The sequence below is a fragment of the Anas acuta genome, chromosome 5 (assembly GCF_963932015.1).
Source record: "Anas acuta chromosome 5, bAnaAcu1.1, whole genome shotgun sequence".
In the NCBI taxonomy this organism is placed as follows: Eukaryota; Metazoa; Chordata; class Aves; order Anseriformes; family Anatidae; genus Anas; species Anas acuta.
Window position 1 is genome coordinate 33,648,616 of NC_088983.1, and position 14,251 is coordinate 33,662,866.

At 45.1% G+C, this 14,251-nt stretch overlaps 1 protein-coding gene across 5 annotated transcripts in view; it reads left to right on the forward strand.

The window, feature by feature from the left end:
• TYRO3 (TYRO3 protein tyrosine kinase) overlaps positions 1–14,251 on the forward strand; it is a 39,795-nt gene that overhangs the window by 15,947 nt on the left and 9,597 nt on the right. For all 5 annotated transcript variants that reach the window (XM_068683890.1, XM_068683891.1, XM_068683894.1 and 2 more), the window contains 8 exons: positions 1,259–1,374; positions 3,849–4,026; positions 4,508–4,650; positions 5,924–6,068; positions 10,057–10,186; positions 10,330–10,430; positions 11,304–11,399; positions 13,685–13,765. In XM_068683890.1, the coding sequence (XP_068539991.1) occupies positions 1,259–1,374; positions 3,849–4,026; positions 4,508–4,650; positions 5,924–6,068; positions 10,057–10,186; positions 10,330–10,430; positions 11,304–11,399; positions 13,685–13,765 (990 nt within the window). The remainder of the gene's footprint in view (positions 1–1,258; positions 1,375–3,848; positions 4,027–4,507; positions 4,651–5,923; positions 6,069–10,056; positions 10,187–10,329; positions 10,431–11,303; positions 11,400–13,684; positions 13,766–14,251) is intronic.

Here is a 14,251-nt window from a genome sequence, read left to right on the forward strand (position 1 = left end):
GGAGTCCTGGTTTGCAATTACTTTTCCACTTCTTCTTTTCACTGAATATAACCCAGGAGAGGTGGAAAATTTGGTCTTTATGTAGAACCTTGTCCTGAGTCCCCTTGGGTTTTTGAAAGAGGACTCCTGAAGGTACCATTTGTTGAGGAGCAATAGAAAAGAATTTCTCAGTACAGCAGCTGTGATTTTAAGAGAGGCTCAAAAGGTCGGAGGAGAGGTTGGTGTCTATGAAACTGGTAGTTTTTCAGGAGTGAGACACTTAAATTAAAACAGACTCAGGAGTGAAAAAGAGATGATGAGGAATATATCAGGAAGAATATGAAGTAACTGTGTGAAATTACACTGGGAGAAAAAGAGAAAGCAAATGGAAGTATTGAGCATTATAAAAGGGAGCTGATGAGCTTTTGTTGATGCAAGTAAATCCTAGAGGCCCCTGCACTGATGGAGGTGTCTGGCCAGAGCGAGCAGAAGAGCCGTGCTCTGGTGCTGCTGTGTGATGGTAGGGAGCACAAACATCTGATTAAATGCCTGTCTGAGAACCCTGATTTCGTTCCTGGCTCAGCCATTAATTGGTAGTGTGGTGCCAGCCACATGATGCGCGCTCCCTTTGCCTCGAAGTGCCTCTCTGTCAAACAGAGTGCTGCTGAGTGTATTAACTCCGAGGCTGGAGGAGCATGGTTCTCCATCCAGGCCCTGTCCCTGGGTGCAGCAGGAGGCTCAGTGGCAGGCACCTGGAGGCGGCACTGTCACGGCACCGAGCAGGCTGCTGCAACCCCAACTGTGGGGTATTGGGGTCATGCAGCAACACACCCTTCTGCTGCTGCTGGCAGAGCTGGTTTGGGGCCGGACTGAGAGCTGGAGGAGGGATTTTCAAGGCCTGATTTGGGTCACAATGCAAGTCCACAGGCAGTTGTGTAATCAGGGCTGGGTCATGTTTTGCAATGGAGGGGGCAGGGGAGAGGGCTGCATAGTGCAGGTGTGAGTATCACCCACTGGTGCTGCCATCAAAGAGGTCAACCGCTGCTTCTGTGCATCGAGCAAGGGTGCTGGACTATTAAAGAATGGATGAGAATAGCCTGTTCAATGCTAAGATAATAGATTCATTCACAACACTCAGCGATGCTCTAAAGATGTGATATTGTACCGTTTCTGCCAGCAATTTCATTGCATAATTTCTAGCCTCAAGCCTGTGCGCATTTCCATGTGAATACCTGCTCAGTTCTGTGTATGCTGAAAAGTGCCTTTGTTTCCTTCACAGCCATGCCTCTCCCGCCTCTCAATGTGACTGTGAGCCAAGTCACCAGCAGCAACGCCAGCGTGGTCTGGGTGCCGGGGTTTGATGGCCGCGCTCCTCTCCACTCTTGCACTCTTCAGGTACGGCCTCTCTGCACCGTCCCCTCTGAGTTTTGTCCCTGCCCTGCGGAAGAGTGGGACTCCTCGGAGCCACCTCCCCGAGGAGCTTGCAGGGCATGGGATGGTACAGGAAAAGAGGCAGATGGGGGAGGCAGGTGACAGGCTGGGCTTTTTTAGACAAAGCTAGGCATGGTTTAGAGTACTATTAAGCACTACCTCTTATTCTTGATTAGCCTGTTGTCAAAGACCACTTCTGCCAAGGAAATCAAGGGTACTGTTATCAGTGAGCTCCAGCTGGTGCTCAGTGCTCAAGACCTATTTAAAATGGGACCACACCTGTTAGCTTCATGGAAACAATGGTACGAGGCTAACTTTGGGCAAAGTTAGTTATGCACGTAACTGTAAAATCAGATCAAACAGTAACTGAGTGGGCGAGAGAAGTGGTGGTTTCTCAAGAAAGTGTGCAAACACAGCTAGGCACGTTCCCCATGGGTTTATCTGTCAATATAAAGGGTGGGCCCCTTTGCTTTCCCCACCTGACTGCAGCAGTAATACGAGCCGGAAAGGAATTTCTGTGGGGTGTTGCCAAGTATGTAGAGGAGGAAGGATTTACAAACGCAAGGTATGCTGGAAGCAGCCTGGCTAATTTCCTTACTTATAGTCAGTCCTCTTTCATTTGGGGAGGTGGAGAGGAAACCAGAGATTTCGTGCTCTGATGTTAAGTAAAAGAAACCATCCTTCTGATTTAACTCCCTGGCAGAAAGAATGCTTGAATATAGCTGGCCCCTGTCTCTGTTTTTTGTTGCTGCTTCTGTTCTTGTTCACAGCTGAAAATGGCTTTCTTCCTCTCTTTTACAATGCTGATTTAGCTCCAATTGGAACAGCCTATTCCCTCTGGTTTGCATGCTCATCAGCTTCAGCAGTGCTAATCACCCCGGGTTTTGAGTTCCTCCTCGCACTTTTGGCAGGGGTGTGAGGGGACAAGGACATATGGAAAAGAGGCTGAATCAGAGCAGCTTGGTTTCTGTCCACTCAGCAGTCTCCCGCCCTCCGCTAAGCCTTGCAGACTTTTCCTGTTCTTCTGAGGACAAAGTCGCTGCATCTGGATCTGGGAGCAGGTTAACTTGGTGGTCGTTCTCTGCTGACAGAAAGCTGCCGTCCCTCTAAGGGTCTTTGGGGGCAGAAATGCCACAGTTCATCTTCCCTCCCTCTCCCATGGCTCTGATTTTGTGAGAGCCGCTGACCCACATTTCCATGTGAAAATGCACACGCTCCTGGCTCCCAGTGAGGGAGCGATTGTCCTTCTGCTGGGAACCTTGTGGGGAGGGGAGGGGGCAGGGCGGGCAAGACTTGGCCCTGGTTTTCTGGCACTCTGACATTGCAGCGGGTGCCCTGAGAGCACCCTGTTCAGACAGGCAGATTGCTTCTGGAGGGATGGGGCAGGAAACTGACGTACTCACACACTGTTAACACAAGCCGTGCTCCAGGGAATAAAGGGGGCAGATGCAAGACCCCCTGCTCTTCCGACTAGTGAACAGAAACACATCATCAGCACGACAGGGTTTTGCACAAAGGTCTGATTGTTTTTCCCGTGCTTTGGAGGACACTGATAATGACAACAATATGCATTTCTATTAAGGAAACGTGAGAACCATTCTTTTTATCAGCCAAATAAAACAGTGGGCCAAAAGTGTGTTTAGGAATAAGTGGAAGGGCAGGGAGGAAAAACTGCTATAATCTCAGAGAATGAAAAGTCCCATGAGTGTTTTCGTTTCATCAGTGTATCTTGCTTTTACTCCTAGCTTGCTGTTTTGTATGCACTTGAGAAGACGAGCTGAGCCTAGGAGCTGTGCAGAGATTTCTGCTATTGTCAGTACAAAAGCAAGTGGAAGCATTGAACCTGTCTGTGCATTAAAAGCATACTGATACCAGATTTAAATTAACACCCGTGTTGCTTAGAAGTTCTGAACCTGGGGGAGTGGGGAAGAGAGGGGCTTCAGGAGTGATAAAATTCATTGTTTGATTAGAAATAGTTCAGATGAACCAAGCCAGTAGTGTCTGCCATGTCTCTAATCAATGACAAGACTGAAAATCTACAAACTTCTGAAAAAGGACTCGAGGAAGAAGTGACACGAGGCAACAGGGAAGTTGATTAACAGTTTTCATTGCCCAAACTTAGACGAGGCTCAGAAGCAAGCTGCTGGCACTCAAAGCAACAAGCGCATTTAGTTTTCTCTAAAGGAAATAAAATTCTGTGGTTGATTATAATTTTAACATAGGAAATGAATTAAAATGTGGAATTGCTGGTGGAAAAACACTATGTTGCTACAGCTAGGAGTGATGTTACTTAACCAAATAAAGGCATGGCTCATGATTCTTATTTGACAGCTCCCTTTCCAGTATTTTGAATGTTGCTGATACTATATCTGTATCCCTATGGAACTGTTTTTCATATGCTTATGGTAACAGACTGCTCTGTTTCATGCTTGGCACAGGTAGCTGAGTCACCAGATGGCCAGGAGGTTTCCACTGAAGTTGCCCCCGTGCCTCCCTTTGCCTATGGTGTGCAAGGTCTGAAGCACTCCACCAATTACAGCGTTCGCGTGCAGTGCAGCAATGAGATGGGCAGCTCTCCTTTCACAGACAGGGTTTACTTCCAGACCCTGGAGCTTGGTAAGCATATAGCAGACAAGTTCTGAAGATAGTTCTCAAATCGAAAAGGAGAAGAGGATAAACTTGACCGAAGTCCTTGCTAATTCCAAAATGCAAGGGAGGTTATGCCATCGGATTTCTTTTCTGCTCTAAGGGCCTCTTAACATAAAATAGTAATACATAGTCAAATGTGTTTAACAGGTATGATATGTGAGAAACAAGTTGATTCAGCCACAGGGCACCTGCATGCTGGGAATGTGTCCCACTGGCTCCCCGAGGTCCTTGGGGTTTCAGAGAAAAACAAGAGACAGTGACTAACCTTATCTTCTCCACTTGAAGCCACCATAGTGCTTGGTGGCTTACAGAAATGGTTTCACTCCTCACGTGCTCTCTTCTGACTGATCTCAGGAAAGAGGGTGAAGCTGTCTTGTCAGAGATCTTTTCAGTGTGGATAGTGCCTGAATTTCCTGCACAGTGACTGTGTTCTCTCCTCTGCCTTCAGCTCCAAGCAGCACCCCACAAAATATCCATGTTATCCAAAGAGATCCTGGTTTGGTTTTGGAGTGGGAAGGTGTGGCTCCAGATGTGCTAAAAGAAAATGTCCTGGGATACAGGCTGGAGTGGATTCAGGATAACATCACTCAGGTAACAGATCCAGAGGGGAGCTGAGCCATTGGGCACAGAGTTGGAGAATGGTCAGATTGCATTTTCTGGACACTAGGGTGCCTCATCCCTTATCCAGACCAGAATAGTTTGCTGTCATTGCTTTTCTATAAACAGATCTATTCTGTTTTGTAGCAATTGATACTCACACCTTAATATTTGGGACATGTTAGTGCAACATGCCTTTGCTTGAATGCTTGTATGTACACAGATCACTTCCCTGCTTCTCCTTGTAGAACAAGAACAGCTGTGAGGGGATTTGGTTCATCTCTGCCTCTTCCTAGTTCTGTCCCAAAAGCAGCTCAGACAGTGCAGGATCTCTGTCCTGTGACTGGACTTGGTTTTTCAAATCCTAGCAGCAAAGGTGTACTTAACAAGTGGATGAGTTGTACTGTAAATTACAAAAAGAAGGTTGCAGGTTCATTTACAAGGTGTAGAGAGTTGAAAGGACCCTGTCAGGGTAGAAGGCCTTTCATTTGATTCTCAGCGTTGACCTTTCCCAGGTATCTGCCTTTGAAGTTCACAGCATTTCTTACGGTTTCTTGTTTCTTAATATGCATTTCACCAGCATCATTAATGATGAGTAAGCCTGTAATAACAGAGAGCTAGAGGGAAAAGAGACTTATTTCCTTTTTTATGATCCATTTCATGCTAGGTCAGTGTCACTGGCTTTCTAAGTAGTAATATTGTGAATCCCCATTTAATTTACATTGTGTAAGCAGTGGCAGCCAAGTCTTTGTGTCTTTACTGCAAATGATCTGTAAGAAGATCCCCAAAACTGCTGCAAATATGTTGGCCTTGTCTTCCTAAGTGAAAACTGGCCATAAAATTTAGTTGCAATTTGGGATTTGGTTAACAAGGCAAACCAGAAAAAAAAAAACTCCTCTGAGTTAAAATTGTCAGATGCTTTGCAGCGTGATAGTGCATCTTTGTGTCTAAAACAGATGAAAGATTTTGTCTTTTAACAGGAGAAAATAACATTTCTATGGCAACTTTCATAGAAAGATCTCAAAGAAGAGAATCATTAAACCTGCTGTCTTTCTTACATCCTGGGAAGCTGTTAGCATTTTTTGAGAAGAGAAACCCAAGATGATACCCTAAGTTAGGGGCAAAACTGAGACTAGAACAGAGGAATCAGAGCTCCCAACCCTTGTGCATTGGTGCTGCACAGTAGTGATTTGTTTTGAAGGTGACATTTTAGATGTTTTAGCTCCCTTTTCAGGCAGCTTACAGCTCGTTACTGTTTGCTCTCAAGGGGGAGATGATCGTGCAGGACACAAAAGCGAACCTTACAACATGGAACCCTCTCAAAGACCTGATCATCAGGGTGTGTGTGCTGAACTCTGCCGGCTGCGGGCCATGGAGTGACTTCTTCCTGCTCGAAGCCCAGGAGGTCATGGGTGAGTGTCCTCTGCACCCCTTTGCGTGGGAGGAGAGAAGTGACTGGGACCGCTGTGACCTCTCTGACACCTGTCCTTTTGGTGCTCATGGCTGGCTGAGCCACGTGACTTTGTACCACAGCACATTTTGGAATGGAATTGAATAACATTTAAGGAGCAGGTATAAGCAAAACGGCTTCTGGCTACTGCTCTGTCTCTTTTAAAGGCAGGGCACGGGGAGTCACAATAGCAAAAGTGCAAATCTCTTTGGTTTAATTTGAGGCCATTCCAGACTTGTTTAAATGGAGCCTGAATTAAACTATGGCTGCATAGCTTTTTTGTGGCGACTTTACCGAACGTGTTTATGTTAAACCCGCATGATGCTTAGCATGGAAAGACTGAGCTCCTGATAAAAGAGGGAGGTAATGGTACAGCAGCCACGCTGGATGGCCTGGGCCCTGTGCAAAGGGTGTGTTGGGAGCAAAGAGCATGCAAGATGCAAGCGCAGAGTGCGTTCCTAGTGGTAAAGGGCAGGTTGGCTCATCACTGCTGATTTGCTTGTCGCTTGCATTTCGCAGTGAGTGAGAAATAGGAGTCAGGCTATGGAGAAGGGCAGGACAGTGTGCAGGAGAGACACGTTGTGTTCTGTTTCCAGCTCCTGTTGTAGGCCAAGACATCGGTCTATAATCTCTGGTGCTGACCCACGTGCTGCTGCTTTCTTCCCAACCCATGTATCTTTTGGGCAATCACATGGACATGGATCCCTCTGGGCAGAGGAACGGGAGGGGGAACTGGAGTGGGGCTCCTAGGCAGGCAAGAGCTGAGGGAGCGGGGCAGAGTAGCTAGGGGAGGAGAACTGCAGCCCCACTTGATGCTGGCTTTAAGGTGCAGGTTATTCAGAGGCCCCTTGGCAGCCCGGTTCTCATGATGAAGGAAGTACTCAAGGGTGTGTGTAAACACACTCACTGTAGAATTGGATTATTGAATTATTCAAAGCAGAATGAATGGGTGCAGAGGTTGGCTCTACTAGAGGTTAGGCATCTGCTCCATCATGTTTCTTCCGCTGTTGTCTTCTGTGGCAGCCAAATACAGAGAAAAGTACCTGAAAGGACTAGAAAATCCCTCCAGAAAATACCCAGCACCGGCAAGAAACCCCAGGGAATGTACAGGATTTGCATTTTACATGAGGCTGGAATGGGATAATCCTGAAAGCCCAAATGTTTGCTTGTTTTTATTTACCAAACCACTTCAAAAAAAAAAAAAAAAAAAAAAAGTAGCGTCAGGAGTGGTGCATGTTTTGGCCAAGTGCTGTCTGAAAACACGTAATTTGTTCACAAGCATAACAGCCTGGAAATAAAGGTTCACTGTGGAAAAGCTGACAGGCCGTTTAAACGGCAGAGCTGCAGAAAGACTGCAGTTTTGTTTCAGGCCTGGTAGAAAATATAAGTTGCTTCCTTTCCTAAAATAGCAAGCCTGGCACTGGTTGCTTTCTGTGAGAAATGCCAGGGGTGGTTTCTGACCAGCTCCCAGTGCGGCAGTAGGGATGACTAAGCTTGTATAAACTTTAAGGCGTATTTGTCATCACAGCGAGCTAGTAGGAGCTCCACCCTGCCTATGCAGAGATCTTGTGCACTATTAACAAAGGTTGTTTTAATATGTTCAGAAGCATCCTCTGTAGAAACCTGTTTCATTGCGGCGAGGAATAGGGTGGTCTAATAGCGTTTTTTTTCTCTCTGTAATCTTCATGATGATAAGCAGGAGAGGTCTCCTGGATTGTTTTTTTTTTGTACACCTTTGCAATAAAAGACCTACTACAGAAATAAAAAGCGTTCTTATCATCAAAGGGCTCCTAAACACTCATTTAAGCTCATCTGGCACTAGCATCTTCTGTCTGCCTTGTGCAGTTGTAAGGCATATGCTGCTCGGAAGAGGGGAGAGCAGGAGCTTTGAGAGCGGCAGAGCTGGGGGAGGAGAGGCAGCTTGATCTTCTCTTGGGCTGCAGCCATCCTCCTTAGCTCAGTGGCAAGAGTGGGAAGCCAAGATCTGTGGGGCAGAGCAGGAGAAACAGTGAATTTCAACTCTCATCTCTTTCTGACATGTTTGCTGTAAACTGTGGGATAGGCTCCTGACTCCTGGCAGTTCAGAAACAAGGAGTCGCTTTGTGTTTTGTTTTCAGCTGTCTTCCTTCTGGAGAAACCCCCCTTAAAGTGGCCTAAGTCCTGCTCTCTACAAGGCCAGATCAGGCAGAGTAGACAAACAGAGAGAGACTTGTCTCACTGCGGGTGCAAGGAAACCTTATTGTTAGCTGTCAGAGAGGACCTTTTACCTCAGTGTTGTTACCTGTTCCTCCCCTAATTGTGTGGCAGGAACAGCCCGAGTGATTGGCTTGGGAGTTGTGGAGAGGGATGGAGTCACCTTGCATTGTATTTTAGTTGCAGTGCTGTTTCTGATCCCTCTCCCTCCTCATTAGCAGCTTTGAAGGCCAGGTCAAAAGGAGCAGCAAAAAAGGGTCATCATAAAACTCAGTCCATAAAACCTTCTGGGTGGGAAGAGAACATGAGAGTCTCTGAAAGAGATAAGATGCTGATGAATAGGTGCTAAAGCTCTGATAATGTTTTGTAAGAGGAGAATTCTCCAGAGCTCTGTTTCCTTAAGCCCTGCATGTTTATTAGGCTAACAGTGTTTCCTTGAAAACTTGGGTGATAAGGCTTGACAATGCAACTAGTAAACGAGCTGCAGAAGCCCTTTGCTTGCCAGGGCTCTGCCTGTAAGAATGTCTCACGCCTTTTCACATACATCTGTGCAGAGATTCATCCCAATCTCAGCCCATTACCCTACCATCTCTTTTAAGGACAGATTTACTTACACTCTCATGGCATATAACATAATAGGATTGTTTTCACCATCTTAGATGACTCTTCCTTGGCTTCTGGTAAAGCACAGTCAACTGTTGAAGATGTGCAAGGGAGCAAGATGAAAAGTGCTTAGGGATCTGTTACCTGTACTTATTTGTTCTTAAACAATTAGAAGATATGAGGGCTATTCTAGATTTTAATAAACCAATTCAAATTGGCGTTTAATCTTCAGCAATTGTATTTGGAGAAGAAATCTCTCAGGGAATTGGATTAATTTATCTGCTGTTTGCCAAGCATAGATAATATTCTTCTCTTCATAACCATACTGGTGCAGAATCTTCCTTCACCGGTAGCTTACTCAGATTGGCAGCATGTCCATGTCTTCTGTGGAGGAGAGTTTGTAGGCAAAAATATGCATAATCTGAAAGCAAATACTGGACCAGAATTGTAACCTGCGTGCTGGGTAACTTCTTTCTTGACTTACAGGAAACTTTTTATTATTATTATTCTACTTCTCTTTGGCAGAGAGACATTGAGAAGTTAAAACCAACAAACGACACTGGGAGATTACAGCCAGTACCAAGTCCCACAAGGTGCTTCTCTTTGTGGGAGGGGAAATGTAGATGGCCTTAACCAGATTGCCAGAAGGAGCTATTGTCTTTCAAAACGCTATCTGGATGGCTTTCAGGCAGTACTATGTAGCCTGGTCAAGCCTCTTCTGGCTGCCACCAACAGGACAAAGTGAAACTTGTATGCAAAATCCTCTTACTAAGTAAGGGTTTTACCATGAGACTCCAATTTAAAGTGCTGCAGATCATGATGTCGTATAAATTATACGTAATCTGGAGCATTGTCTCTCCAGAGTATCTGGAGCTATACTCTGGAGTATAATCTGGAGCATTGCCTCTTACATTCTAAGTGCTTCAAGCTAAGAATGGGGTCTGATAACTGGATGTGTTTGCACTGCCTTTGCTGCGTCAAACAGCTAGAGTAGTTGTTTATGCCACGTTCCAGTGCACGATGTTACCCTGTGTAGATCAAACTCAGCAAGATGATTTTTCCATTTAAAAACAAAAAGATTATATATCCCGATATGGTTCTGATTACCATTGACATTCTTCTGTTTGCTGACTGGTGTTTTCTGTGTCATCTAGGTGGCCAGAGACAACCTCCTTATGGGACATCCTGGGTTCCTGTGGCATTGGGTATTCTCACAGCTCTGGTCACAGCTGTTGCCCTGGCTCTTATTCTGCTTCGGAAAAGAAGGAAGGAAACACGGTTTGGGTAAGGAAAGTTCTCCTTGTGCTGCTTAGAGACATCTTTGCTTTTTCCTCCAGCGTGGTTTTCGGACTGATTATTTTGCAAAAACATTTGTGGTTTGAGTACAATCATGCATACTGTCTATCGCACACTTTTCTGCCTTCTAGCCATGCCTTTGGCAGTGTGGTTGGCCGAGGGGATCCAGCAGTCCATTTCAGAGCTGCCAGGTCTTTCAACAGGGAGGGCCCAGAGCTCATTGAAGCAACGTGTAAGTAACATGACCTGAATGATTCTATGTGAGAAATTGCATTCATGCATATACTGTGCTCTGTGTTTTCCCTGAACCTGATGTTTTTGGATCAAGAATATGGGAAATAATATACAATGATGCTTAGGCAGTCTGTGGATGATACCAAAAGTGAAAGGCCAGAGTTGCTGTTACCATACCAGTTATGTAGCATCATTTACTTGTTACTTAAATTCACGATGACTGAAACTGTATGCCTTACACTAAAATGCATCACTCTTCTGCCCCAGTTTTACACTACAGGGACTCTTTTAACTGTAATATAATGTAACAGTGAAATGAGTATGGCTTAACGATATTAGCAGTATGCTTTAGCTCAGTTTTCTATAAGCGTGAACCAACTGATCAGTCCTGGGAGGCCAGGAACTGGTAACTTCTCAAACAGCAGATTGAGTCCCAGGAATGGCCAGAGTTCAGATGGTTAGTTTCTGTCTTCTGATTCAGCCTGGGCACAGCTCTCTGAACAGCTGGGTTAGGATGATGCTCCAGCTGTCTTTGACTTTGCTCCCAAAGATTTAGAGATCTTTCCATTACTCTAGTGAACATAAAGTGTTGGACGTTGTTACCCATTCAGCCAGGTATTGTGAGACTGGTACTGTTCTTAAAATAGTCTGTGTGCCAGTCAGACTATTGAAAATAGGTGCAGCTCCATCAATTTAAATGAAGTTGGATGACTTGGTGTCCATCCAGCGTCCCTTCTGATTGCATTCTGTACTCTCAGCTATTTGCAATAGTTCCAATCAGATTGGAGATGATATTAGAACAGGTGACTCTTGATGTTGTGACAGAACATTTAAGTACCCATGATTTGACCCTTCCTTTGTTTTCTTTTAGTGGAGAGTGTGGGGATCAGTGATGAGCTGAAGACAAAACTCAAAGATGTCCTAATCCAGGAACAGCAGTTCACTTTGGGAAGGATGTTAGGCAAGGGTAAGAACCAAAATCTGAATAAGAATTTACATTAAAAGTCCACGTGTGTTGCCTTTACTGCTGAGCACGGAGAAGCAATTACAAGCAACTGGTTTTCTGTTCTTCTGCGTGTAGCTGGCAATTTAAATGACACTTTGTTCCACTGGGGTAAAAGATTTCAAAAGTTTTGAGTGACTGAGGGAATATTAGCTAAGCCATACCTATAATACGGCTCTACAGAGTCACAAAATGTTCAGCTTTCCAAAGTGCTGTTGATTCACTGGGGTGTGAATTTCTTTCAGAGGTTTAAACAAAGGAATGTTCACTTAAGCTTCTCTCCTTTCTCCTTACAAAGGGACGATATAAAATTCCTTCCATACCAGCATCCATCCAAATATACTAAGACAATACAGAGACAGATGATGTACCACAGGCACCACAATGCCTCACAAATACATTGATTCAATTTCATGTGTTCTCAGCATGTCAGGTGGTTTGGCTCCAGATTTTGGTTTGGGAATTTGGAGGCACATTTGGAACAGGTTCTGAATTTTGCTGGCATTTGTCCTCATTTAGGTTCGTGGGAACTCTTATTGTAGGTTTCCAGCTGGATCTCCCACACAGGTGCTCTTACCATTTCTCTGAAATTCTTAGGTCAAGAGGTATGGGCAGAGTTAAAGTGGGATGCTTCTCACCTATCTTTAGCTAATAGACTGGCCCAGGAACTCTAAAAAGATGGTTTTGAGTTTAGATTTCCAAAATTGCAGGCTAGTTAGTGTACTAGTTGTTGAATCATCCTACTTTTTCAAGCTGAGGGCAATCTCTTAGGAATAAGTGAAAGTGTGTAATGATAAAGTGAATAACTAAGAGAGTATCATAAATCAGGGGTCATAAGCAAAAGGGAGCTGGAGTGTTTGGCTTCCTTTTTCTTTATAAGACTAGTTTTATTGAATTCACTTTAACCCTGGCCCACTGGGAGCTTTCTTCCGCTCCATCCCTCCCAGAACAAATCTGTTTCTGAAGGCTCTTTCAGAGCAGGAAGATGACCTTCCTGCAGAAGGTCAGAGGGCTGAACAATGCTAACAGTGTCAGCTCTTAGCCAGTTTCTGGGATCCTGCTTTAACCCTCCTGGGCTGTCCTCATAACAGGTAACAAAGTGGGAATTGGCTGTAGTGGGGCCCTTGGTGGAAGGATGCCAGCTGGCAGGATCTGCTCAGTATTGTCAGCCCCATTCCCCCAAACTCATGCTCAGTGTGTGTGTTAGAAGAGGACATGGCTGTGTTATTTTGGGCTCTGCTGACTCTGCAGCTGAGAAACAGTTCCAAAATACAGGAGCAATATAAAATTGCTGTGATCCTTACCTTTTGTCCTCTTTGTGGTCTGATCCACTGCTTGTGATTATTGTGAAATAACACATGCCAGACAGTAGTCAAGGACACTTGAAAAGATAGTGGAAAGATGATGTTTTTGGGGTATGTGGCATGGTGCCATTCTTGCCTTCTTCTCATCAGTAACACATCTTGGATGGGGTAATTAGTTACCAAATTATGGAGAGCAAATCTAGAGCCAGAATTAATGCAAAGAGGCTGTTATGCTATGCTGTAAAGCCATTTCAGGGTAAAATAATCTTAAAGGGGTTTAACTAGTTGCGTTTCCTGTAACCTCCCTTTGAGAACACACAAGGCTGAACTCTTCCTCCTATGAATTAACATACCGTGTACACACAAGTAGGTGTTGTATGTTTTGTCTGGCCAGCAATGATTCATGCAAACTGTTCCCTGAATTTTGAGAGATAAGGCCTGATTGTGTCTCAACTGACTGAGTCCTGGCACCATTACTGGACTGTAAGCTCTGACAGCTGTCACCTCCAAAAATGGTCAGCACTGAGCTTCCTCAGCCAGCTCATCCACTCGTCTCTCCAGCTAATAGTCCTTTCCCTGACCAGAGTTTTGCTTAGCTGCATTTCTCATGATGTGTCTTCCCCAGAAATGCCTGCCTGGGATCCCGGTTTATGCTCTGACTCTGCGTTGTCTGCCTGGTAGAGGATTGCTTTCTTTCCCTGTTGCATTCCTTTGCTTTCTGGACTGCCAGCACAGTGGCCTCTGTCTGCTGGTAGTGCTACTTCTAGGCACGCACATGCTGAAAACTGCCGAGTGGAGCTGCAGAATGGAAAAAATGAAGCTGGTAGCTGCATTTCTTGTGCTTGCTCAGCTTCTTTGTCAGCGACCCCTGGTGTGAACCTGCTGTGAATCATACGTTCTTCAGTAGAAGCTGTTCCCTCACTGCCTGCTCTGGTCATTTCACAGGGGAATTTGGGTCAGTTCGAGAGGCACTACTGAAGCTAGATGATGGCTCTTTCCAGAAAGTGGCAGTGAAGATGCTAAAAGGTAAGTGGCAGTAGGACTACCTGAAGTCCTTAAGAGAAAGAGAGCTTAAAAAGATTAAATGCTGTCTGTCCTGTTCTCCAGCAAATGTCTCCTGACGTTCTTCCTTCCTCCTCTCTGAGCTTCCCACTCAACCCCTCTACGAGTGTTTTCTCCCACTGCTTTCATTTCAGTCTCTTTGTAGTAACTCTTCCGGGAAGGACCTATGCCACCTTAGTTGATTGTACAGCATCTAACAAACAGTGATTGCAATCAAAAGCAAGTCATAGCTACAGCTTTCGTGTGCACAGGATCTTGTTCAGTTGCTTGATTCGACACAGCACTACATCATGCGGCACAGACAGCTCAGGCAGGTCTGCTTTGCAGTAATAATCCGGCAGTGAAAAACACATTTCTCCAAGCGTGTGTCCTAGAATAAACAGAAGAGTGTTGGGACTGAATGTAGGGGCAAACTAACTCACTTCAGTCAGGAGTAGGTGACAAAATAGT